This window comes from Melanotaenia boesemani, chromosome 22 (genome assembly GCF_017639745.1).
Source record: "Melanotaenia boesemani isolate fMelBoe1 chromosome 22, fMelBoe1.pri, whole genome shotgun sequence".
NCBI lineage: Eukaryota > Metazoa > Chordata > Actinopteri > Atheriniformes > Melanotaeniidae > Melanotaenia > Melanotaenia boesemani.
The window spans coordinates 25,440,398-25,468,131 of NC_055703.1; the positions used below are offsets into that span (position 1 = coordinate 25,440,398).

At 44.0% G+C, this 27,734-nt stretch overlaps 1 protein-coding gene across 7 annotated transcripts; it reads right to left on the reverse strand.

Annotated features, from left to right (window-relative positions):
• Window positions 1–26,744, reverse strand: LOC121633425 (pleckstrin homology domain-containing family G member 3). Of its 7 annotated transcripts, none has more exons than XM_041975432.1 (20): window positions 26,627–26,744; window positions 25,321–25,372; window positions 16,240–16,308; window positions 13,302–13,765; window positions 12,538–12,638; window positions 12,158–12,227; window positions 11,986–12,032; window positions 11,029–11,179; window positions 9,713–9,844; window positions 9,408–9,590; window positions 9,242–9,334; window positions 9,000–9,086; window positions 8,793–8,826; window positions 8,520–8,621; window positions 8,394–8,417; window positions 8,069–8,079; window positions 7,616–7,924; window positions 5,630–5,722; window positions 4,094–5,444; window positions 1–2,185 (listed from the first exon to the last, which is right to left on the reverse strand). In XM_041975432.1, exons 2-20 carry the CDS (start codon window positions 25,367–25,369, stop codon window positions 1,299–1,301), a joined length of 4,257 nt encoding a protein of 1,418 aa, XP_041831366.1. In that variant the 5' UTR covers window positions 25,370–25,372; window positions 26,627–26,744; the 3' UTR covers window positions 1–1,298. The 7 variants fall into 7 exon arrangements, with proteins under 7 accessions (XP_041831366.1, XP_041831367.1, XP_041831368.1 ...); XM_041975433.1 differs by lacking the exon at window positions 26,627–26,744 and adding an exon at window positions 26,307–26,547; XM_041975434.1 differs by lacking the exon at window positions 16,240–16,308.
• Between the last annotated feature and the right edge of the window lie 990 nt (window positions 26,745–27,734).

A 27,734-nucleotide genomic window follows, 5' to 3' on the forward strand; every position in this document is an offset into this window, starting at 1 on the left:
ACACAAGGAAACTGAGTTTTCCACTGTTTATTATTCATTATTGAGATATTTGTGTTGTTGGCATCATCGTCATTCATCAACACACACACACACACACACACACACACACACACACACACACACACACACACACACACACACACACACACACACACACACACAGGTTTCTCTGATTTTAATCTGAAAGCTTCTGAGGTCAAACACGTCCATTCACACACATACATATTTACATGAGATCCAATAAATATGAGGAGGGGGAAGCAGCCCGACAGCTTCAGTGGTCGACTAAGTGAGGAAGAGGATGTGCAGGTGGACCAACAGGAAGTCACATGCTCAAACCTGCCCACGTGCCTCTGAGCAAGAAGCTAAAATCTGTCCACTGTGTACAGAGAACAAAACTCATCAGGATAAAATAAAAAGTTTAAATAAAGTTTAAATTACGAAAAGGCACAAAAAAAACAAATTAATCGGCTCTGAATGTCAGAATTTTACAGAACCATGAAATGATCTTGTCTTTAACTCTGCTGGAAATAAATCCATAAATATTTCACTGATTAGTTCACAGAGTTCAAATAAACGTCAGTCTAAGTGAAATCAGCTGTTTGGTCCTGATGACGCTGGTTTGGTTCTCAACACAACGTCCGTCTGCAGAGCGAGAACCGTTTACAACCAGAACCAGAACCACCGGAGCACAGCAAACCCCAAATCTAGCTCATCTGTAAATTTTGGACACGACTGAAACTCCACGCTCTGAAACAGTTTCTCAGTTTTTAAATATTTTCTCGACTTTTCTCTAATCCTAAACATTTTTCTTGAATCTTGGACGTTTTCTTGCATCTTATCTTAAACATAGAATCTTAAACATTTTTCCAATTCTGATAAGTTTTTTGTATCTAAATATTTCCTCAAATCTGAAATGTTTTCTCAGATGCTGAAACTTTTCTCAGGATTTGAACATTTTATCATCTCTGCAATGTTTTCTTAGTTTTGAAGGTTCTCAATTCTGTCGACTTCAGAAACAACCAGACCAAACCCTGAACTTCAGAGTTTTTACAGGTTTAAATGTTTGAAATCCAGTAAAATCCCCACAGATTTAGGAATTTCAGAACCACAGGAAAAATCTTAATTGGACACATTTCTAGTTGTTTTTATGTCTCACAATCCAAAAACATAGAAGAACCTTCTCACAGTCAGAGGAAATTATCTGCTCTCCTCGACCTGAAGACGTCAGACTTGAAGGTTGGGAATTGGTGTTCTGAACCAGTTCTGGTATCAGTCAGAGTTCTGAGCCGAAGTCTTCAGCTGCGGTTCTGAAACTTCTCTCTCAGGTTCTTCACCATGTTGTTCTGGCCAGTCTCTGTCCTCTGTCTAGGGACCCATCTAGTTTTCTGGGACTCATCCTGCTCAATGTGATCCACCTCCTGAGGCCTCGCGGGTTCGGGTTTGGGTTTTGCTTCCTCGCGTTGTTTATACTCGTCCGAGTCCTGATAGGCCCTGCAGCGGTCAATGACGGCCATGATGGAGATCTTCTCCCTGCTGGTGGGTGAACGGATCTGGACGTAGCCATCATCCTCCTCCTCTCTGGGCTTTCTGGATGATTTTTCTGGTTCTGGAAGCTTCTCCATGACGATGATCTTGTGTTTAGGGTCGTTTGATCGCGGCGCCTCAGCTGCCACATAGTAACCGCTGTAGCTGCCCTGAGCAGCCCGGTCCTGGAGCATCTCCAGCTCACTCATCTGGGCCGCGCTCAGTCGGGGGTCCAGGGAATTCGTTCTGTGCAGACGTTTGCTGCGTTCATCTAGACTGCCATCCTGGCTGCCACGAGGTTTGTGTGAAGGACGTCTGGAGGAGGTTCCATCAGGAAGGAGGCTGGAGGAGCCGCTGGAATGCCTCCTCAGACCCCCGTCAAACATCTGCGTCGGGATGTAGCCGCTTTTTGGGCTCTTCAGGGACTGGCTCCGTTCTGAGTACTTGGAGCGGAGCTCCCGGACATCGGGCCAGTGAAAGCCTTCGACAGGAGGAGGACTAATGGGGCTGCGGGACAGAGACTGACCCGGGGAGACGCCCCTGGAGCTGTCCACAGAGCTAAGACCAGCGCCTGGAGACCAGGCTGGGTCTGCAGGGCTCAGAGGTCTAGTAGTGGTCTGGTTTTCAGGAAGCAGTGGCAAAGTCAGGCCGAGTTTACCTGCAGAACAAAAAACAAGACATCAGACAGTAACAGAAGCAGAAATCACACAGAATCAGGCGTTTTAACCGGTTCTGACCCGTATACATGATAACTTTGAAATGTTATTTCCAGACTCACATTTGCTGACATAAACTAAATCAAACTTTATTTAAATAACACTTTTCACACATAACAGTAAGCCCACATGAAATCACACACCCAAGTTTATTACAAAACCCTTTCACACACACCTAATCATACTTTCTCTCTCACACACACAACCTAAACAGATATAGAACCCCACCCCCCACCCCACTCTAAAACAAACTGTAACTAAAAAAAAACCGGTATAAACAAACATATTGGCACCAATGGACCAGGTGAGGAAACGATAACCTAGGGGTCCATCCATATTAAGTGCCACCCACCCACGAACCCAGAGATTGTCACCAAGGGAACCACCTAGATCAGGGCAGACCGGGTTCACACCACAATCATACGGCTGCAGTGCAGGGCCCTGACTACCCAGACAAGAACAATCACCACAGCAACAACCTCAGAGTCAGAGCAGACATAGCTCCCTATGGGGAGGACCCCCATGAGAAAAACACCGGATTGGAAAAAATAAAAAACAAAGACCAAATCAATCTAAAAACAGTTGCAACAAATAAGAACAACATGTATATAATGTACATAAGAGTCCATATAAACTCTGCACTTTAAAATAAAAAAGCTACATCAACAGGTAGCAGTTTGAAAATAAACAAATAAGTGTGTAAAGAAGTAAATTTTGTTATAAGCTAAGCTAAAAAGGTAGGTCTTGAACCTCTTTAAAAACATCAACAGTCTCTGAAGCCCTGAGGCCCTCAGGCAGGCTGTTCCTAATGCAGGGTCCATAATGATGGAACAAGGTCCCGCTGGAGGTTTTGGTTCGAACTTTGGGGGCAAATAAGACCGATACCAGAAGACCTCAGGGTCTTTTTCAGGGACACTTATAAATTAATTAAAAAAAAAAAAAAAAAAAAAAAAAAATTAAAATCAATCCTGAAACGCACGGGGTGCCAATGCAGTAATTTCTAAATTAGTGTAATATGTTCATGTCCTCTGGGCCTTGTCAGAAAACTTGCAGCTGAATTTTGGAATAACTGTAAACTAGAAATACTCTTTTTAGGAAGACCAAAGAGCAGGACGTTGCAATAATCTGTTCTACTGGCGATAAAAGCATGCATCAACATCTCTGTGCTGCAAGACAGAGAAAGGGGTGGACTCTGGTAATGTTCTTAAGATAATAAAATTCTGTCTTTGAGACATTCCAAATATGCGGAATAAAATCCAGCTCAGTAAAAATGAACACCCAAATTTCTCACAAACTGAGGAGGTTTTAAAATTGTGCCGTTTGGGTAAAATGATCTCTCTCTTGCTTTCAGGACCAATAATTAAAACTTTGGTTTTGTCCTTAAGAAATTCTCTGCTATCCATGACTTTATATCTAAAATACTAAAAATTTGCCTGGCTCCAGGTCATCCTGAGACATGGCAATGTAAAGCTGTGTATCATCAGCATAGCTGTGAAAATCAACGTCGCGTCTCCCCAAGAGGAAACACACACAAATTCAAAATTATTGGGTCTAAAATTGATCCTTGGGGAACCCCATATTTTATTTTATGGGTCTTTGAGAAGCATGTATCCATATTTGTGGCATACATGTGGCAGTCTACTGTATCAAAGGCAGCTCTCAAATCCAGTAAAACCAGAGCTGAAAGTTTCTGTGTATCTGAATTACACAACATAAACTCTATATCAACATGAACAATAAACTTACTGAATGTGACATTAATGTTAGATAAAAAGAATGTGATATAAAAGACGGGTCAGAATCAGAACATGCTGGACGTGATGAGCAGTGGGTCGGTTCTAGTTCAGTACCTGAACTCTCCTTCTCCTCCAACACACAGGCCAGGCTCTTCTTACTGGTCAGGGATGCCTGACTTCGCTGTCGGACCACAGGTTTACTGGTTTTGATCCGCTGGCTATACTGGCGGGCCAGATGGCGGACTATACTGGTCTCCTTGTCCACTTGGTCCAGCTGGTCTGAGACATCGATGGTTCTCCCCCTGTCTGCCTCGGCCCTCAGCTGGGCGACTCGTGGTATTGTGGCTGTGAGGACCACAGCCTCCTCTCCAAACACTCTCAGGGAGTTTTTCAGACTTCCTGTCCGGCTCAGACCCGAGGTTTGGGTTCTGAGGGGTGAAGGACTTGTGGTGTCCTCTGTGATGGTGCTTAGGTCCCGCGCTCCACCATCTGGGTCAGAGAAGCTGCCGCCGGGTGCTCTGGAGAACTTTGCATTGCTTTGACTGATCTGTCGCTCCATCGCCTGCCACACCTTGATCATATCAGAGGAAGGTCTAAACTCCTCGTCCTTATATAGACCGTCATGAATGCTGTGAGACCTGGACCTGGGGCGGTCTCCAGGATCTGACTTCAGAGAGTCCAGAGAGTGACTGGAGACCATGCGGCCACCGGTATTTGCAGACAGATCTGGGTCCAGATCAGGGGGTGAGGTCTTGTCCTTCGGGATGCTGTTGAAGCGGCTGACTGAGCTCCGGACCAGTCCAGTCGGGATGTACGTCAGACTCTCCCTCCGCTGGAGACTGAAGGTGGCGTCCTGATTCCCCGCGTTCTCGTAGTAAGTCTTGATCTTTCCAATAAGCAGCTGGTCCTGCTTAGACAGGGTAGAGTCCCGTCTTCGCCGAATGATTCGGTCTGGATCAAAGAGGCTGTCGTCCCGAGGAGATATCAGGGTCAGGTCCGTCCCAGTGAAGGTCTCTGGAGGATCTGAAGAGATACTGTTGAGCCGCGGTGGTCGGTCGGCGGATTCTGCACTGAGACTGAGGCTGCTACCGGTCCTGCTTGGTAATCGTGGCGACGAACAGCCAAGGGAACGGGCATCGTCCTGACTTTGGCTGGCTCGTTTGATGCTGCTGGTGAAGTGCTGAGCGATGGCGCTGGCTTTGTCCAGGACCGAGGATGGGAGGATGCTGGGAGAGACACTCTCCACCTCCGTTGCTTCCCGGTTGTCGTCCTCATCCTCGGAGGACTCTCCACTGCTCAGGGTCTTTGAATCTGAATCAGGTGTGGCAGAGGATGGTTCTGGTTTTAGATCATCCAACTTAGGCAGAGACTCTGAGATCCTGGAAGGCCCAAAATCAGAGGACAATTCTTGTTCAGAGTCTTTAGTCTGTTGGGATGTCTTCTGTCTTAGCTCATCTGCAGATTCCTGTATAAGAAAAAATGTTTGACAAATATTTAGAACCAGGACATGAAGGCCTGAAACCTGGACCAGACAGCAGGTCTGTGGTACTGGATCAGAACTATGAATCAGTACTTTGGATCAGGACTGTAACTCAGAGCCACACTTGAAGAGATGTCAGACATCAGGACGATTTCAAACATGTTACTTACCTGCTCAGGTGTTGATTCGGTTCCACTTGGCTTATCATCTTCAAAATGTCGTCCATTTTCTTTGTTTGAGGACAGGCTGTGTCTCTCTGCCTCCTTCAAAGAAGAAAATGATGTTCAATAAAAACTTTATTGTGAACAGAAAAAAAAACTCTGCAGTTCTTCTAACAGCTAAAGAACCTCTTCACTCAGAGATCAAGTTTGTCCTCAGAGTCAAAGTCCTGTTTTCTAAGTCTTTAGAGTTTTAGTTCATATCACATGAATCACATCAAACCTCGAAAACTATATCCAGTTCAGTTTTATATTGATCACCTCACTAATCTTGATGGAACACGTGGAAACAGGACAATGTGATGTTCTGTGTGAACCGGTTCTTTATTACAGACAGGAACAACAACCTGAAGAGTTCGGTGATAATCCTGTTTTGCAGTCTCGCACCACACATGCAAAGAAAATCCACAATGCAACTAAATCTTTAAAGGCAACAGCAAACTTCTGCTTTAACTAAACACAACCTGCAAAAGTTGAATTAAAGCTGAAGGTTTAAAAGAAACAAAAAGACATTTAAACTGGATGCAAAAAAGCCATGAAAGTCACTAAAATCAGCCATCAGAAGCAGATTTTGGAAAGTCCTGGTGAACTTCTCTAGAAGCAGGAGTTTCCTCTAAGTTTCCACAGAGATGTCCAGCCACATGTTAGCTTAGCATGAAGACTGGAAGCTGCTGTTCAAAAACAAGACGCTTTGACTTCAGGGATTATGAATTAAATCTGCTGCCGACATCAGTAAAACCCTGAAAAAGTTTTACCAAGGTCTGTTTGGGTTTTTTAAAACTTCGGTTAGTCTTTTCTTAAAACCAGAGTTTCACTTCCCTTAATCTCACAGTTAATCTAAAGTTTCCCGCTATCATCATCAAGCAGACACATTGACAGAGAAACTACAAGGGAACCAGGACTGAACCTGGTGGAATTCCACACGTTAGCCAACCACGAGTGGCAGCTAACCAGGAACATTAGCTAACCTCGAGAAAAGCTTACCATGAGCAAAAACTAACCTGGAGCATTGAGTAAAAAGAAGTGCAAACTAACCGTGAGCATTAGCTAACGAGTAGCGTAAGCTGATCAGGAGTGTCAGCAAAACGGGAAGATTAACTAACCAGGATGAACATTAGCTAACCAGGAGGATAAGCTAAACAGGAACATTAGCTCCTCTTAGATGTCAGCCACTCTCTGAGACTGGAACTGGTAATAAAACCATTTGCGGTCCCTTCCAGATAAAAGTGGCTAAAGACTGAGAGCAGGCTGGTTCCAGTCTTTGTGCAAAGCTACCTGATCCACCTGATCCAGGCTGAAATGCAAGAACTAATACATGGTTCTGGTCGGGTGCTTATTGCTCTCCACATGGACGTGAAAGACATTAATTTTTTATGAATAAGAAAACATATTTGCAGGTTTTAAAGTGTGGTTGGTTTTCTGAAATCAGTGCTGATAGAAGTGAAATGTAACCCCAACCTCTAAGACGATGAAATCAGTGGTGCAGAAAATTCCAGAAAGTCTAACAGAACTACCCGGACCTACTGATTCAGCGCTGTGTGAAGTCTACAGGGCTCACAGTCCAGATCTGAGGAGGAACATCATGCTCAGAACCAGCCCCACCATCACGCTGTGTTCAAGGAACAGTTGAACTTGTAGACACAAAGTCAGTTTTATTTGACCCGGCGCCGATTCAGAAAACCACCAAAAGCTGTTCATGTCCATGATGAGTGTCTGTAAACTTTAACCAGAACCATGTTCCAGACGGTCTCACTGAGACATCTTATTTGTGGATGAAGACAGAACCACACGGTCACCCTGTCCTCATGCAGCTCGCCTGCTGTTAGCTCGCACATCAAGCCCAGAGCAGCTGGAGTTACGGCTGTTATCCGTTTAGTGTGTTATGGAGCAGGTGGAGCAGAGCGTCATGACAACCAAGCTGGCAGCAGAGACCCTCACCGTCCCCGCGGAGGAAAGAAAGGCCTGGACCGAGTACTGCCAGCAGGAGATGGCAGCCAGCACAGAGCTGGTGAAGTCGTCTACCTGCTCGGCCTCCAGCAGAAATTTATCCAACCGCCTTGCCTCTTCCTCCTCCTCTTCTTCACTACAGATCACTGAGTCTTTCCTGCTGTGGAGCTCCTCTTCCCCCTCCTCCTCCTGGTCCTCCTCGTGGGTGACACATTCGACATCAGATCCCAGCGTGCTGCTGCTGCTGGCGGGCTGCAGCGAGCGCTCGTTGTCCGGTAACGTGACCTCACTGTCCGAGTGCTGCAGGACGCCAAACACTGCTCATCTTGTTTCTGTTCTGCAGCTAACTGAAGCTGCATCACATCTGTCTATTTACTGCATCACATCATCGCCATCTCTACACTTCAGGGAGCCCAGTTAGGGTGGATAAAATCTGTTTCTTACCTCCAGAGATGCTGAGAGTCCATCAGGAGAGGCAGCAGCAGAAGAACGGATGATGTGATTGGTTAAACACAGACAGCAAACGTTAGAACAGAACATCACTCATCAGAAGGTAAATATGCAAAATGTTTGGTCTGCAAAAATTTGTATTTAAAGTAATCAGCAAAAAAAGATCTCAGAGCAGATCTAGTCAGGTTTCCCTCTGACGGAGCTCACAGGACAACCACGTGAGTAAAACTCAGATGTCCGAGCGTCCTGAATGCAGCAGAACGTCTCACAAGTTTCGTGCCGACTGGAAAATAAAACATTCAATAACAAAATATTTTACCTCTGTTGCTCTTCAGGATTTTTTCTGCAGGTGAGAAAAAAAAACAAAACAAATCAGAACACATGTAAATATTAACATGATAAATAATCAATAGTGACCAATCAGCAGGTTGATGTGAGTAGTTACCAGGATGTCTGCGGCCCTGACGAGCGTCTCGGAGAAACTCATCAGACTGAGAGGAATGAGACTTCTTCAGACGCTCGGGACTGTAACGATACCGGCAAGGGTCTGCAGGTGGAAACAACAAGATCAACATGATAAACAACAACAACATGATACGTAACAACAACACAACAACAACATAAACATGATAACAATAAAAAAAACCATGATAAACATGATCAACAACAATAATAACGTTATAAACAACAACAACAACCAGATGAAGTTTCTACTGACCGACAGAATCCATCTTCAGGATCGCCTCTTTAGCCTGAAACACAAAACCAAGGTTCTGTCACTGGATTTGCTGGTGTTACTGGTGTCTCTACTGGTGTTACTGGTGTCTCTACTGGTGTCTCTACTGGTGTTACTGGTGTCCCTACTGGTGTTACTGGTGTGTGAACTGATACTACTGGTGTCTCTACTGGTGTTACTGGTCCTGACCTTCTGTGGGATGATGGCCTGGTGGTTTTCCAGAATGATCCGTTTGATGTGATGAGCCCACAGCTTCTTCTCCTCCACCGTCTTTGCCTGGAAGAGAAAACAGAATCCAGATGGATCCTGGATGGTTCATGTTTCTGTTCCTGACTTTCTCCCAGTTCAGGATGATGATTATTCACTATTTCCAGCAGAGACTTGAGTTCTTCACACATGCTTCATTAGAAAAGCAGACATGGCAGACCCACCTGGACAGTGTGAGGCTGTTTGAGGTGTTTGTAATGTGTGACGCTGAAGCTCAGAGAGTCTTTGGAGCTTTCGATCAGCATCAGAGTGGAGCACTGAAACCACACAGAGACATAAAACCTCCAGCGGCTGCTTGAAACCTTGTTTGATTTATTCTTTGACGCTTACAGAGATGTGTGTCTTGTAGATGTAGTGCTCTCCGCGACGTTTGGTAATGAGCAGCATGCGGTCGAACAGGAAGAGCGTTCTCTCATTTTTGGCACGATGAACCTTGAAGGTTCCCTCCAGAACCAGCTCTCCGAACGTGGTGAGGTCAGGACCTTTCCAGTTCAGCAGTAGTGACTGGATCTCCTAAAGAGAGACAAACATCAGATCCAGCTTCACGCTGCTGGCTTTTAATTTACTTCTATGTCTGAACAAGAGAATAAATTATGTAGTCGTCTGAAAGTCTTTAAATAAACAAAGAATCTGACCTGCAGTCTGACAGCATGTTCGTGTTTCCTCTTCATGTCATTGATATACCAAGCCACCCCCGTCATGGTGTACAGGGCCTCCTCCACCACCTCATAACCCTCCTCCTCTGGGTTAAAATGCTTCGCAATTTCCTGGCCATCATGAACACAAGCTATAGATTAAATAACCATCTTCATACAGGAGACAGAATCCTGGAGATTTAATCACAAACTGGAACCAGTTTTGGACTGGTTTGAGTTTTATTTGACTGGTAGAAATTTTTCTGACAAAGCTTCTATTTCATGCGGAGTTCCGCAAGAGTCCATTTTTGTACCATTAATAATTTCATAGTGCATGCTACCTTTGGGAACAATTTTAACAGATATAACATTTCATACCATTTTTATACTGATAATACTCACATCTATGTTCCAGTAAAAAAGAAGAAAAACATTCCAATAACTCATTCACCAACCTACTGGGATGCCGGGAGGAAGTTATTGTCTCAATGTCCCTGCCAATACAGCTGATCTTTGCCTTTAAGCACACAATGTGAAAAAGCTAGCTTTTTAAATCTTATATCACTTGCAAAAACAAAACCCTTTAAAAATCTTTTAATGAATTCAAGAGGGTCATTTACACTTTTATTTATTTATTTATTTTTTGCATCTGGACTACTGAAACTCCCTTTACAGGGGCATTCAACAGTCAAGACTTGGTTCTTTTTATGGTCCAGAATGCAGCCACTCAGCTTTTAAAGATGGAAATGTGACCACATTACTCCACTCCTCAGCTCCCTGCAGTGACTCCCTGTCAGGCTGAGGATTGGTTTGAAAGGTTTTATTATAAGTTTTTAAATCATTAAATGGTTTGGAGCCTTCAAATGAGCCACAAAGATCCCTTAAATCAGGGCTTCTTAGGGGTACCAAGATTCAGGCTAAACCTTAAGGGGGGTTCCTCATTTACTGTTATTGCTCTTAAACTAGATAACATTAATTTCATCTTCTCTCTACCTCTACTTTTTATTCTATTATTATAGCATTGTATTTATTTTGTGTTTTTACATTTTAAAGGTTCATTTTTGTTTTTGTGTTTTACTACATGTTTTATGTTGTAAAGCACTCAGGTAAACCTCTGAATTTTAGATGCGCCTCATAAATAAAGTTGATTTAGAGGTGTTACACAGTACCTAACAAAATAAAATCTGAATATTTTACATATTCTTTCTGTTTTAAAACCTGAAAGGAAACTAAGAACAGTCACTTCTCTGGCTCTCTGCATGTCCAACAGTTTCAGGTTCAGGTGTTAGCGAGGTTAAGATGTGTTGATTTTGTACCTGGAGCAGAAGGTGATATTTGAGGATCCTCTGAACAGGTTTGAGCAGATGTGAACCCAGAGGCAGCGAGCACTTCAACGATGCTTGGCGGTCCCGGAAAAACTTGGCCAGAGATTTATTTCTCATGCAGTCCGTAAGTGCCGCCACCGAGCTGCAACAGGCGGGAACAGGGAAAGGTGTGACGCGGATGATGCAAATGGGTTATGAACATGTATAAGCAAGAAATGGGTCTCATCAGTAAGCAAATATTTGTGAAAGGAGTATTAGCGGTAACTAAGGTATGAAAAGTATTTATCAGGTTGAAATGTGTGAACAGCAGGAAACCTGCTGTGAACAGCTTGAAAACAAGTGTGAACAGCAGGAAAACATAAGTGAACAGGGGAAAACCTGGTGTGAACAGCTGGAAAACAAAAGTGAACAGCTGGAAAACAGAAGTGAACAGCTGGAAAACAGAAGTGAACAGCTGGAAAACAAGTGAACAGCAGGAAACCAGGTGTGAACAGCTGGAAAACAGAAGTGAACAGCAGGAAATCTGCTGTGAACAGCTGGAAAACAAAAGTGAACAGCAGGAAACCTGCTGTGAACAGCTTGAAAACAAGTGTGAACAGCAGGAAAACATAAGTGAACAGGGGGAAACCTGGTGTGAACAGCTGGAAAACAAAAGTGAACAGCTGGAAAACAGAAGTGAACAGCTGAAAAACAAAAGTGAACAGCTGGAAAACAAAAGTGAACAGCTGGAAAACAGAAGTGAACAGCTGATGTAAACAGTTTAAAATCAGGTGTGAACAGGTCTTTTTTTTAAACTGTGTGTGTGTGTGTGTGTGTGTGTGTGTGTGTGTGTGTGTGTGTGTGTGTGTGTGTGTGTGTGTGTGTGTGTGTGTGTGTGTGTGTGTGTGTGAAACAAAGACTGGGGTGCTTGAAAAAACTTTGTGAAGTCCAGCTCTGGTCAGGACTTACTTTGGGTAGTTGGTGCAGTACTGCGTGTAGATCTCAAAGTATTCACTCTGAAACAAAACAAAAGCAAAATGAAAACAGGACAGGTGTGAACAGATGTGATCAGATGAGGTAGGACACACTGACAACTACAGACACACTTTAATCGGGAATCATCATTAAACTTCATCCTCACCTTCATGACGAAGCACCTGGCGATGGCGACAGGGTCGTTGTCACACATGTCGAGATCCTGCAGCAGTTCACTGTGAAAGCAAAACATTGTAACCATGACGACGTTAGGGAAACCTCATCCTGCCGTGTTAAAAACATTAAGAACTTTTCTCTTTACTGCACATTTAATCATTAATCTGACTTTTAGTGTTTTCTATAAACATAATTTTATTTTTGGGATGGTGGTTCTGTAACTTTGGGCTGTGGATGCTGACTCCACCCAAACCGTGCAGCCAGGCTGCACTGGTCTAATAAACAAACTCACCCTCGGACTCCTAGTTAATGCAGAGGAAACTTTACAGAAAAGCGTTCTGCTGAGACATGAAAGGTTTTATTTGTCACCTGTTGAACTCATAGATGTCCTCAATGTTTCCAAAGAGAGCGCAGACCTGCTCAGGATGGATTGACAGATCAGACTGATCAATGATGTGGGCCAGGTAATCCTGCAGGAGGAGGAGGAGAAGGAGGAGGAAGAGAAAAAAAACGTAATATGAGGCCAGATTAGAACAACAAATTGTGTGGTCGGTCACACCTGGTTCTTGCAGCAGGGGGCAGAATAATCTCACTAATCAACACAAGTGTAATCTGATTACCTTATCAGCTGAGCTCTCATTTTCATTTTTTTACATCATTAAACACCTTCATCATCTTGAAGATCATTTATATTTAAACTTGTATGTTCAGGTCTGTGTTCATGGTTCAGGTCTTTTTTCAGGATTCAGGTCTCTCAGTGATCCTGACTGTTACATAAACAGGTAATCTGTCTTAACTGTGACAATGAGGTGCTGACATTAGGAGCTTCCCCTAACCCAAGTCCTGACCTGAGTCATGACCCGAGACCTGACTTGAGACCCTGATCTAGGCCACGGTCATCTAGGTCATAATCCGGGTAACGTCCCGAGTCCTGATATGGTTCCTCCACTAGGTCCTGATCAACCTCTTGATTTATGTTCTGATCTAGATGCTGATCTGATGCTAATCTGGGACATGATATAGGTCTAGTCCTGGTTTCTGGTCTGGGTTCTGGGTCCTGATCTGGGGCCTGTGTCCTCTGACCTGGACTCAGTACTCTTTTGGACATAATAAAGAGGCGTCCACTGACTCACCTCTACGATCATGCGCAGGTCTCTGACATACATCCTCTCCGTCTCGATGATCTCCATGACAACGCGGTCCAGGTAGGTCAGCTGAGGGTTCGGCGCCATTGTGCCACTGATGAAGGGCTGCTGCCGATAGGTCGAGGCCCGGCTTGTCGTCCACGCTTTGTTGTTGTTGTTCTTGTTGTGAACAAAGCTCCGCCCCTTCCTGTCAGGCTGGGGGCTGGCTGGGGGCTTGTCCGAAGAGCCCTTCGCAGGACTCAGGTTCTGGTTCAGGTCGGTGTCAGAGGATGCCCCAGACAGCTGGTGAGGGGTGAGGTTATCGTCTCTGGAGGATCCGGAACCTGAGGACAGGGTGGAGATGAGGCTCACCGGGCGCCGGCCCGAACCCTTCAGGTCGGTGGAGTCGGAGGGCGAGGCCGATGGAGCGCGCTCATCACTGCTGATGGAGGCGGTGGACAGGCGGGGAGACTCTGAGGATGGGAACAGTGTGATGTTGTCATTGCTGCATCACTGAGACAACATTAAAAAAGGGGTGTCAAACTCATGGCCTGGGGGCCAAAACCAGCCCACTGGAGGGTTCACTGTGGGTCCCGCGGGATGAATTTGGTAAATGTGAAAATCACACAGAGAATATTAACTGTGATTTTTAAATGAAAGTAACTGCAATTACAAATTTGTCCACATGAGGTTTTATTTTTTTCTGTTTAATTTAACGGGTTACCAGCGGTAACTAATTTATGTTAATATTGTTAACACAGTTAATGCATGTGTGCCTCATACAGCCATTATTTCTCTGTTATGACGGTGGGCCACAAAGACGCCAGATGGAAAAGATGAGCCGGCTGCCTCTATGGCTAGATTTGAGAATAAACACAACATTAATGGAGCAACCCATGGACGTCACCCCCATGGAGAATGAGGGAGTTTTAACATCCACTCTTTTCCCAGTGAGAAGGTCCCACCACTGGACTTTTCCTGTTTATATTTATTTTTACTTATCCTGTGTTTTGCACCAACATGTCTGTTCTAGAGGATCTCTGATCGTCTCTGTTTGTGCAGCAGCTGCTTCCTCCCTCTCCTCTCAGATTGTTCTTTGGATCATGACGGGTGTCGATGATCAGCTGATCGGCTTTTCTCTCTTGTTGCGTTTAGGTTCAACTGAGAAGGAGGAAACTAGCGGTTCATGGTTCACACCGTCACATATTTACCACAAAGTATTGTTTTTGGCAGGACCTTCTCTAACACAGTATCTGGCTGGTGGTAGACAGGGTTTATACTTCAGAAATGCAGGGGCGGGTCTAGAAAAGTTCTGATGGGGGGCCAGGCAGCAGCACTGACCAGGAAAAGGGGGGCACAAATGAGACCTTTTTTAGGTCTAGATTTTATGAAATATTGAACTGATTATTACAACTAAAGTGATCATCTAACGTAAAAACGTGAAGAGCAACGTGTAAAACAGCCAGTGATGTATTTTATCAGCAGGTTCTTTACTTTGGATGTTGCTGCTGTAGGACTTTTATTACTGCTGCACAAACACTCACACTTCAGTGGTAAAAAGAAAAAACTGTTTTATCAGAGTTTCTCCATCAATGTTGGCTGTTTAAACTCAGTCGCCACATCTGCTGGTTTTATGACAGAAATTATCACCATGGAGACGGTTGGTGAGATGAATTCTGAATTATGATCTAGAACATGGTAGAAATGATTTAAAACATAGAAGTACATTACATGCTGCATTTACTGACCCTTGGACATCTGATGTTTACCCAAGAGAAGGTCAGCCAACAGTAAATATTTGTAGCATTACCTCGTTCTGTTGATACAGTAAAAACGGGCAAATTTCAGACAGAGTCACGAATGGTGATTAATCTGATGATTGATTAATTTTAAAGCTGTGATTAATCTGATTACACCTTTTAATCATCTGACAGCCCTAGTTTAAAGGTAAAACATTTCCAGTTTTCTATCTTTCTTACTTAATAGATCTGAGTGCAGTTTGTTTTATGAGGTGAGAGAGTTTAGGTGGTCAGGATTATAATACACATGCAAATGTACACGTATGCCAATTTAAAATAACTTCTACATCTATAAAACTTATTTTAACTACAAAGTGAAATACTGTATTTCTCAGTTTCAGATATCTGGAATTTAATGATTTTTAGATTGATCTAATTTAAGTACATGATTTATATAATAAAAATAGTCTTAAATTATATCATCTTAATTAAATGTATTAAGATTTTACAGAATTTATTAATTTTATATAAACTATAAACATGTGGGTATATATATATATATATATATATATATATATATATATATATATATAAATTTATAAACATATATATGTTTGTGTATACAAATATAAATGCAATCCTATATATTTCTATGTATAAAATAAATAGAGTATATCTATTAAAAAATTATTAAATGAAGTATGTGGATAAAATATGTAAATAAAAAACATGCAAAATATTGTTAAAACTGCACTTTATTTTTTCTCAAGGAATTTTACATTTTTTTATAAAGTTTTCTAAAAGGATAGTTTGTTAAATGTAAACATGTTGATAAAGTACGTGAACTTTTCTTTTGTTATTATTAGGTGGTCCAGCCCACTGGAGTTTTAATTGTGCTTTATGTGGCTCCTGAATGAGTTTGACACCCCTGACTTCAAATAACCCACATCAGAGATTTGTTTCATCTTTTCTCTGATTTCTTCTCAGATGGTAAAACAATGTTTTAAATAAAGATTTGTCAAACTGTGGACATCATCATCTAATCAACCAATCACAGCCCAGCAGCAGGATTTGTACAGACTGATTCAGTTTAATCACCACGAAGCGTTCTGATTGGATCATTAACACCAAGTGATTCTCCTGATCAGATTCTGATTGGAGTATGAAATCTGAGACAGACGGCGGTGGTTTGAGGCCGGTGAACATACCGCCATCCGCTAACAGTTCAGACAAATATCTGAAGAGCAGAGGCACCGAGAGTCCACTTGAGCGTCCACCTGAGAAACACAGTACAGACCCATGAGGCATTCACTGACTGTTGATGATTATGAGTGAGATAAGAGGAACTATTCACACATTTTTTAGTTATCTGACACACCTGCTGAAACAAACACCTGCTGACACAATTGCTGACACACCTGCTGACACACCTGAGGTCCAGTCAGCTGAACTTTAAATTCCCACACAACAAACAACTCAAGCACATCAAACTGTTCTGGTTGATGAAGAACAAGCGACATGAAAAACTAAAGACTGTACTGAGCCAACACGTGAAGAAGTACTCGGACTAGGACCTGATCTCCTCTTTGACTTCTACTGTTTAACATGGTGGACCAGAGATGCCAGGTTTTAGTTGATAATCAGAACTGAGCCCAAACTTCAGGTCTCTAACATCGAAAGTCATGTGATGTGTTTGAGACATCTGTGAGAGTGGGCAGAAGTTTGTCTTTATGGTGGCTGCTGATTGGTTCATTTATCTGTGTGGGTGTTTCTGATTGGCTGGAAGGGATTTTAAATGTTTACATGTTTAAATGTTGGATGCTTGTGATGAGGGTCCAACACCGTCCACATAGCAGGTTCCACACAGACCTGGTCCCACACAGACCAGGTCCCAGACAGACTTGGTCCCACACAGCAAGTTCCACACAGACCTGATCTCACACAGACCGGGTTCAACATAGAACAAATTCCACATAAACCCAGTCCCAAACAGACCCAGTCCCAGACAAACCAGGTCCAACACAAGTCAGGTCCCAGACAGTTATGGGACCAAGTCTGTCTGGGACTGGCTGTTTGCATGGGACCAGACTTGTGTTGAATCCGGTCCCACGCACAGACCTCATCCCACACACAGAATCTTTTACACACAGACCTGGACCCACAAAGACCTGGTCCCAGACAGTCTGGGCCCCACGCACAAACCATGTCCCACGCACAGACCATGTCCCACATACAAACCTGGTCCCACATACAGACCCAGTCCCACACACAGACCTGGTCCCACATAGAATCTTTTACACACAGACCTGGACCCACAAAGACCTGGTCCCAGACAGTCTGGGCCCCACGCACAGACCTGGTCCCACATACAAACCTGGTCCCACACAGACCATGTCCCACAAAGACCTGGTCCCAGACAGTCTGGGCCCCACGCACAAACCATGTCCCACGCACAGACCATGTCCCACATACAAACCTGGTCCCACATACAGACCCAGTCCCACACACAGACCTGGTCCCACACAGAATCTTTTACACACAGACCTGGTTCCACAAAGACCTGGTCCCAGACAGTCTGGGCCCCACGCACAGACCTGGTCCCACATACAAACCTGGTCCCACACAGACCATGTCCCACACAGACCAGGTCCTGGTCTGCAGCAGGAGTGTTTGAATGAAAACACTCCGTCCGTTAGCTGTCTGGCCTTCTGCCAGCAGGAAGCATGAGGCGTTCACTGACCCTGTGGGAAAGGAGTGACTTTATGGACATGATAAGAGAGCTGTGGACCAATCACAGCTCAGTTTAGATTTAAACTTCAACAGCTTCAGAGACAGGAAGTGGAGCCCTCACTCATAAACAGAACCAGCTGCAGAACTAGAACGTTTAAAGAACCAGACTTCATCTGACCCACTGAGATGTTTGAGTGACAAAAGAAAATCTGAAACTTTCCTGCTTGCTGCTTCAGGATGAAGAAGAAGTGGGGATTGAACCTGAAACTGACCTGTTTCACTGTTTCATAATTAAAAACCCAGCAGAGACTCACCAGACCGGCGCCGTATAAACATTCGTCTGAGCTGCCACTCGTCCCTGATGAAGGAGATCTTCACCTCCTCCTTCGAACATGAACACCTCACCACAGCCACGTCTCCTCCTCCTCCTCCAGCCAGACTACGCCAGAAGCTCCTCTGATATCCCATCAGATCCCAAATTATTCCCAACACAACAATTAAAGAAATCCAGCAGCTTTAAAGACACCTGAACATCCCACATGAGCAGTCCAGATGTAACAACAGAGCTGAAGGTTCAAAACTGAGGAGGAGGAGGAGTTTGACAGGAGGGATCAGGGGAGAACGAGTAGAGGAGGAGTTATGGAAGGAGGGATCAGAGGAGGGACAGAGAGCTCATGGATAATTTAGGATGACAAAGATGAGGAAGAAGATCTTACACTGATGAATGAGGACAGTAAACAACTCTAGAAATGAAGCTGTCATGTTGCACCAGCAGAGGGCGTTGTCCCGGCTTCTCCTACAAAAACCTACAAATGTTATTTACTTACAAATTATTCAACACAGTAATAAAAACTAGGGTTGCGTAGTAATTGTCAAATTTATAAATAATCATTTAATAGGAAAAAATGTAATAGTTTATGCAACTGTTTTGGTTTAACAAGCACCTATAATGAGTTACAACCACCACTAGGTGGCATCAGTTTACCAAACGTCACTGTTGCCGGATTCTGGTACAAAGTGCGTGGCTCTGTGAAATGTGATGCTAATAAAGAACAAAAACACAGAACTAAAGACCAACAAAAAGTTTGTTTTAACTCCTTCAAGAACACAGCAAAAAATGAGGTCAAGGTTAAGCTTTGCCATCCAAAGCTGGCAAAACGGGCTTTCTTTTGGTTATAGAAAAAGAAGACGAAGGTGTCACTGTGGAGGACGGCTCACCTGCCTGTAAATTATGACATAAAAAAGTTGCAGAGAAAAGAGGGAAATACATCCAATACGTTTCACCACCTGCAGGATAACCACCAGATTTTTTATTTTAAAGGTAAATGCTCCATAGCTTGATTAAATGGTATTAATGTTTATTTAATGTAATATTGAAATGAAATGAAATTTGCAATTTTCTAATTATGTACAACTCTACCAATGTGACGCGTACAGCAACGTCCATTGGACTTTATAGAGAAAAATACCTCTCTGTTGATGGATATAGTCGACTCTGCACAAGGTCTATGTCTTTTAGTTGTGGTCTGCAGGAAACCGGCGGTAGTGATGTGCGGCTTGAAACTGAAATATTGATACCTCTTATACTAGTTATTTATATGATTTTAATGATAAAATTACAATATTTAAGTAATATAGAGTAAATATGTCATTTAATACTAACTGGAATACAGTTAGGCCTTAATTCTGTGATGCATTCACACATAAACAACAAAGATTTAACCTTACATTAAAAATCCGAAGTCGGCAATATCTCAGTAAGAGAAGCTGATTTTAGAAAGCGGTAAACTAAATCTACCAAAAATTACTTTATTCTCCCTCACTCACTTCCTATCAGCAGGACAGGTGAGGACAGGTGAGGACAGGTGAGGACAGGTGAGGACAGGTGAGGTGGTTTACACAGGAAGGTGTTTTTTTTTCCAAAATGAGGACATATATTATTTAATTCAGTTTCATCCTGATGAAGCTTAGAATGATGATGATGAAGCTCAGGCAGTTTTAGACTGGGCTGATCTGAGATCAGCATCTGGTTCTGGGTTTGTTTGTTTTTGTCACAGAGTGTCTCGGGGGAGGGGTGGCGTAGCTTCTCAGAACGACAACATCTGACTGTTGAGGAGAAACAACAGAGCTCTTCATCCCCAACGTGTCGTCATGACGGCGGTTCTACAGGCATCAAAACCCCTCAGGACTGTTCACGGTTCCACCTAAAGAAACTTTTCATATCTGACCACTTCTTTAAACCCTCTTAAAGGTTCTCCAACTGCAAGAAACCTTTTCATTGTTCTGGTATCCACCCACCCATCCATCCATCCATCTATCCATCCATCCATCCATCCATCCATCCACCCATCTAAATGCAGAATCACAAGTATTTAGCAACCTAAACAGGCTCAAACTCCTCAGGATAAACGAAAGGAAAAACAGCTTCTCAAGTACTTCTCAGCTAGTCTTCAGGAATAGGAGAACTAGAACTAAGAGAAAGTTTATCTAAGAGGGTTCAGACTGTGATGAAAGGATAAAACTGCTCAGACAGTCTCCTTAGAACCGACTCTGGTTCCACCTCATATTTATGTTTGAATATGCTGCTGTAAATATCTGCAGATGTGTCTTTTTTTTCCTGGAAAAAGAGAGAGAAATTAAGCTGGTTTAGGAGTTTTGGTTTTCACTGATGATGTCTAAGAACACAAGATGGACTTAAGGTTAAGAGGATGAACATGGAGGCAAACAGCAGGGGGCGCTGCTGAGCAGTGGTGGTGTTTCAACCAAACGTGTTCTCTGTGTTTGTGGTTCTGAGCTCTCTGTAGAGATCAGCTGATCAGAGAACAGTCAGAACATGATGACAGGTTCTTCAGATTCCTGTTGATCCACCTTTATCTGACACGAAGGTTCAGGAGGGAGAGCTTCCCAGATCCCAGATCAGCAGGTGATTCACAGGTTGGAGCAGGAAGGAGGGGGAAGGACTAATCAGGGAGAAGCATTAGAGTTCCTGCATGCCTCGAATGCCTCGCTCTAAAAACAATATACCCTGGATTCTGAATAGGAAGCGGATCTAAGGTCAGATCTGAGTAAGAGGCGGCGGATTCTGATCGATCAGCTGGTTGATCATGATGAAGAGTTCTCCTCATCATCATCGCACTGTCTGAAAAAGCTTCACCGAACCTTTACATGTCATTAAGAGTGTGTGTGTGTGTGTGTGAGTGTGTGTATAATCTGCACTAAGGAGATGAAGCAATCAGATTACAACAACCTCTGCCGACCAATCAGCTGCTGCATCCTTGTCAGCTGACCTGAAGGTGGAGCTGTGCACGTGAACGAAGCCCAACACAGACTTCACTTTGTTTCCACCTTCACCTGAACCTGGAGTCATGTGACCTGAAAAGGAAATAGCTGCGGCTGGCCCGGCTCTACAGAACACCGTCCAGAACCATGGGCCACAGACAGAACCGGTTCTACCAACTGTTCTACAGAACACCGTCCAGAACCATGTGCCACAGATAGAACCGGTTCTACCATCTGTTCTACAGAACACCGTCCAGTACCATGTGCCACAGACAGAACCGGTTCTACCATCTGTTCTACAGAACACCGTCCAGAACCATGGGCCACAGACAGAACCGGTTCTACCATCTGTTCTACAGAACACCGTCCAGTACCATGGGCCACAGACAGAACCGGTTCTACCAACTGTTCTACAGAACACCGTCCAGTACCATGGGCCACAGACAGAACCGGTTCTACCAACTGTTCTACAGAACACCGTCCAGAACCATGGGCCACAGACAGAACCGGTTCTACCAACTGTTCTACAGAACACCGTCCAGAACCATGGGCCACAGACAGAACCGGTTCTACCAACTGTTCTACAGAACACCGTCCAGAACCATGGGCCACAGACAGAACCGGTTCTACCATCTGTTCTACAGAACACCGTCCAGAACCATGGGCCACAAACAGAACCGGTTCTACCATCTGTTCTACAGAACACCGTCCAGAACCATGGGCCACAAACAGAACCGGTTCTGGTCCATAAAATAGACAGGAAGTAAGCTATGTGACGGGAAACAGAAAGGCTGGTTCTGGCCCAGATCAGGCTGTGGAACCAAGTCCACATTAGGACACGATGTAAATAACAAACAAGTAAACAAACTAAAACTAAGAGAGGTGATAAGGACAGAGGAGACAAGGACTTAGGAGACACAAACAAAGGAGAACAAGACATAGGACACAAGGCCAAATGAGAAAAGGACAGAGGAGACAGGAACTGGGGAGAGTAGGACACTGGGTCTGAGGAGAGGAGACAAGAACTGAAGAGAGGAGACGAGAAGAAAGAGGACAGAGGAGAGGAAGAAGGTGACTAATGTTAAAGTTATGAGCTGATGATCAGATTGATTACTGATCTGATTGTTGGCTGGTTTATTATTTTGGTCTGGATGTTAGACTGCAGTAACGCGCCTGCCTACCTGGTTGTCATGGTGACCATGATACAGCAGTATGTGGGTAACATTTCTCAGCTCAATCTGAGGAAACAGCTTTCAACCAGTACATAGCATCATCTCTACCTGCTAATAGGATGTTAGAGGACTGCATGTTGAAAAATACCCAGAATCCCTCACTGTGTGGAGGCTGAAAATCAGACACCGCTGCTGAGCTGTAAAACCTCCAAAAGAAAACTTCACAATCAACAAGGACCAATCAGAGAGCACATCAGACTCAGGCCCCGCCTCCAATCTCAGAAGATGACCTCAGTCAGTGCAAACCAGATCAGTTTAAATCTAAACACCAGTGAAAACAGTGTGTCATGGTTGCCATGGTGATGATAATACACCTGTCTTACATAACACAGATAAAGTCAGCTCGTTCCCATGGTGATTAAGAGTCATGTGACCGGAGATTAGCTTTAAGTGCAGAGAAACAGGCAGGAAGTCTTAGACACAAACAAACACAAACACACACACACACACACACACAAACACATATTGCAGGATCGATATATAATTATCAGATCAATATACATTTTATGTGTACGTATATGTGTTTCCTGCCTGTTGTCATGGAGACATCTACCTTTGAAGCTGTGACCTTCAAATATCAGAAGGTGTTCAGTCATCAAAGCGCTGCAGCCCTGCAGGGAGACTTCCAACCAAAGTCAGTTCAAAAGACGTCAGATTTAAGCAGCAGGCATGCTCCGCCATGTTTACAGACACGGCGGGCTCTGTTCATCCCATCAGAACTCACAGAACTCCGAACCACGAACAGAACCTGACCCACTAAAGCTCTAAGTGTACCTGCAGAAACTCCGCCTGACATTTCTGCTTTGAGAACACCTGCACTTCTCCTTGAAGCTTTAAAATCCCAGCTTACCTTAAAGATAGCGCAGTCTGCTGAACACGTACATGAAGAGAGTCACACTGGAACCAGGACTAGAACTGTTCAGGTCTGAGTGTCCTCAGGTTGGTTTCAGCCTTTCTGAATCCACCTGATTTCCAGACAGGAGGGGGCGGGGCCTAATCCAATTATCCTGAGGGTGAGGAGCGCATCAAACCCAGCAGGACGCCTCCTACTGGGTTTGAAATTAAATGACAGAGCTGCCTCCTCTCACAGAGCAGACACCAAAACTAGGACCTGGACCTGGACCTAACCTCAGAGTTGACAACTTTACCCCCACCCCGGCCCAACAGCAGGCCCTTACAGCTGTTGTAATGTTTTTCACTGTATTAAAGCCAGTACACCTGCGAGGACAGACCCTGCAGGTGTGCTTAAGCCCCGCCCCTCAGCTGTCTCCAGACACTCGTCCTTTGTCCAGCAGACAGCTGAGACAGATGTGAGCGCTGCCTGTTCCCTCCACCCTGTAGAAGAAAGAGCGCTCACATCCACGGAGACAAAGACAGATCTGTGACCCGCTGCAGACACACAGATCCTGGATCAGAGACCAGGAGAGTCCCAGACGTCCAGTTCTGGACTGTTCCACCCCGTCACACGTCTTCCTCCATCTTTTATCACAACATGAGGCTCCGAGTTTGACAAAGAGACAAAATAAAACCAGAAACTGATGAAACGGATCGAGTCAGAGGGGTTCACCTGGAGCTGGAACAGGTGAGACACCAGACATCATCATCATCACTATCCTCCTCCAGAAGAGGACTGAACTGAGACAAATGGACCTACACCAGGTTCAGACTTAAGATCCAGAGCTTGAAACTTCTGTGTAATCCTGCTTAAACTGGACCTGGTCAGAGCCCCCGCACCTGATCTGGCTCTGCTGAGGAGAACATGTTTTTTATTTACTGAATGTAAGTCCTGATCCAACCTCAGTCCTGATCCAACCGCAGTCCTGATCCAACCTCAGTCCTGATCCAACCGCAGTCCTGATCCAACCTCTGTCCTGATCCCACCTCAGTCCTGATCCAACCTCTGTCCTGATCCAACCTCTGTCCTGATCCAACCTCTGTCCTGATCCAACCTCAGTCCTGATCCAACCGCAGTCCTGACCCAACTTAAGTTCTGATCCAACTTCAGTCCTGATCCAACCGCAGTCCTGATCCAACCTCTGTCCTGATCCAACCTCAGTCCTGATCCAACTTCAGTCCCGATCCAACCGCAGTCCTGACCCAACTTCAGTCCTGATCCAACCTCAGTCCTGATCCAACCTCAGTCCTGATCCAACCGCAGTCCTGACCCAACCGCAGTCCTGACCCAACTTAAGTCCTGACCCAACTTGAGTTCTGATCCAACCTCAGTCCTGATCCAACTTCAGTCCTGATCCAACCTCAGTCCTGACCCAACCTCAGTCCTGATCCAACTTAAGTCCTGACCCAACTTGAGTTCTGATCCAACCTCAGTCCTGATCCAACCTCAGGCCTGATCCAACCTCAGGCCTGATCCAAACTCAGTCCTGATCCAACTCAAGTTCTGATCCAAACTCAGTCCTGATCCAAACTTCAGTCCTGATCCAACCTCAGTCCTGATCCAACCTCAATCCTGATCCAACTTCAGTCCTGATCCAAAGTTCAGTCCTGATCCAAACTCAGTCCTGGTCCAACGTCAGTCCTGATCCAACCTCAGTCCTGACCCAACCTCAGTCCTGATCCAAACTCAGTCCTGATCCAACTTAAGTTCTGATCTAACTTCAGTCCTGATCCAGCCTCAGTCCTGATCCAACTTAAGTTCTGATCCAACCTTATTTCCAATCCAAACTCAGTCTTTATTCTACAAGAGAACTGATCCAACCTCAGTCCCTATTTAACGAAGGTTTGATTACAACCCGTTTCTGTTCTGTCATGTCTGACACACACACACACACACACACACACACACACACACACACACACACACACACACACACACACACTGAGGATGATGACAAACACAAGTAACACTTTTTCCCAACATAAAAAACAAAACAAAACAAACATCCACACAGGTGATATCACATCATCATGGCAATGATCCCACCTTTCACCACAGCAGCTGAACACCAGACAGACGAGGCACGGAGCGCCCATCCTGAGGACATCTCTAAATTCACTCCAGAAAGAAACCAAACAGGGGAAATTTCTTACCTTCACCCATGGAGACGAGAGAGGAAGTGCTGCGAGATCCTTCAGGCATCGCCTGTAACACACACACACACACACACAGATTAACATTAAACATCAACAAACAGCAGCGTCAGCAAACAGTGAGGTCATGTGATCAGCTGCAGTCTGATAATGGAGGCACAACAAGAACCGGACCAGCCACCTCAGAGACACAACCTTGGCATGTTGCGTTTACTGTCTGATGGAGTTATTATTGTCTCATCACCCGAAAGGCTTCAAGCATGAAATATTTCATATCTGATGACTCAGATTTTTCATGATGATTACTAATCAGGCTGATTACTCATATCACAACCGCCCTTCAGAATATCCTGAAATCGCTGGTTTTCATCTGGCAGCTTCTTTCTGATGAATAAAACATGACAGAAACAACTGTTCACCTGTGTGTATGTGTGTGTGTGTGTTGGCTTGGGGATGGGGGACTCAGATTTGCTGTTTGGGCTGTTTAAGACTGAAACTCTGCTCAGGTTATAATCCTCTCTGGTAACCATGACAACATTCAAACACGATGTTATAGATCATTTTGACTTTTAAGAAGTTTTCATGCTGATACATTTTAACTATTGCCATCACCATGCTTCTTATTTACCTCCATTTACAAACTCCGTCTTTAAAGCTCGTGAAACTCTCCTCTGTTACACAAACATCCTCATATTTGTTTCTTGACTCATCTGAAATTTCTCAACTCTTTGTTGTTTCCGGCTGCCCATGTTCATCTTGATGTGATCAAACCTGAGCAGTTCAGACTTGTTTTGCCGTTTTGCTTCACTGCTTCTGTCAGTGCGTTTTATTGGCTTTTAGATGAAGCACAGAGACAAAAGTTTGATTCTATACTCAAGAATAAAGTTCGGTTCTGTTTGAAACACCGGCCGAATTAAAGACAGAACCCCCTTGGTTACACAGCCATAAGGCGGTTTTATATGAGAAGCGCAGTATTTAATACAAACCCGTCATCTCTAAATGTAGAATTTCCCGACTGAAGTTCTGCATTGGAGCCCCACCTACAATCTCGACTTTTAAGGTGCAGAGATCTATCAGAATTCAGAATAATGGCCGATGGGCTAGAATCTAACTGAAGGTTCGCTTCAGGGTCTGGTTCCGAATCGCAATGATGGGCTCGGTGCGAAAGAGGTGCGGCTCAGGAATACTTCCGTGTCTCAAGGGAGCGGATCCAGCTGTGACAGGGGGCACAAGCACGCACGCCTCACGCGGACTCGCCACTCGGACTCGAACCCAGACCGAGACGCAAAGAAGAAAGTGGACTCACCTGAGCGCAGGTTCATGTGCAGGCTGAGATAAAAACCTCGACACTCATACAACTTTTCAGGCAAACTAAACTGCTCACAATCTGACGGCTGGACCGCTACCGTCCACTGCGCATGCGCCCAGTTTAAAAACAATGACCACGAGAAAAAGGTAGAAAAGTAAAACTTGGTGAAAAGTTCATTCGGAGCTCTGGAGTTCTTCTGAGACCAAACCAGGACCAGAAATTGTCCAAGGTCGGAAACTGACACCTGATTTTGGTTTAATTTTCATTCATTTAAATAAAAGCTTTAAGCTGCAGTACAGCGAGGACGACCAGCAGGGGGCGACAAATCTCCAAACACACACACACACACACTGCACTGCGAAATTGAGTCTTCAGATAAACTTATTTTCTGTAGTTATTGATTTTATTAATTTATTATTGTTATGGCAGTTGTTTATTAAAACACATTCAATTCACAATTCTACAATTTCAAATCAGAAAAAACACAATGAGAATTTAGAAACACTCATGACCCTGTACTGTTGAAAGTTTTAAGCTGTGACAAAATAACACCTGGAAGTTTTCATCACTTGATGTTCACAAAGTCAAAATGTCTTAAGTGTTGGGAGAAGCAATGGAAACATTACAACGTGCAACAACATTTTCTGGTTTAGAATTGTAACTGGACTCCAGCATGTGGCCCCAAAACAACAGAAAAGTAGTTTTGTTTGTTTTTTGTCAGCCTGAAACACAAATAGAAGAAGAGAAGAAGAAAAAAAAATGATCATTCACAAACAGGAGACCAGAGATGCACTGCAGAATGAAATTCTGTTGCAACTGTCCCACAAAAACAACATAGATAAAAATGTGTAAAACAAAAAGTAAAAAGCCAAAAGTAAGCAACAATAGTTCTAAAAGTATAAATGCCATTTAAGATAAATCAATATAAATATAAAACACATTTACCAAGTTTGTATTAAGTGAAGCAGCATCTGTAATTTGCAGCAGAACTAACTACAAGTTTCATATTTGATGAAAAGATAATCTCTGCTGCTGGACACACGAGGAACTACTGGTGGGTGTGAAACACTGAGTTCAGCTGCAGTAAACAGTTACACAACATGAG

Bases quoted from the DNA above. Each gene is read 5' to 3' on its own strand.
- LOC121633425 (XM_041975430.1), bottom strand. From the start codon at position 18,229: ATGGGATATCAGAGGAGCTTCTGGCGTAGTCTGGCTGGAGGAGGAGGA. The intron at 16,309-18,075 runs GTGAGTCTCTGC...TGTGTTTCTCAG, and splicing joins GTTTATACGGCGCCGGTCTG to GTGGACGCTCAAGTGGACTC. The intron at 8,622-8,792 runs GTCAGTAGAAAC...TTCCACCTGCAG, and splicing joins CCTGAAGATGGATTCTGTCG to ACCCTTGCCGGTATCGTTAC.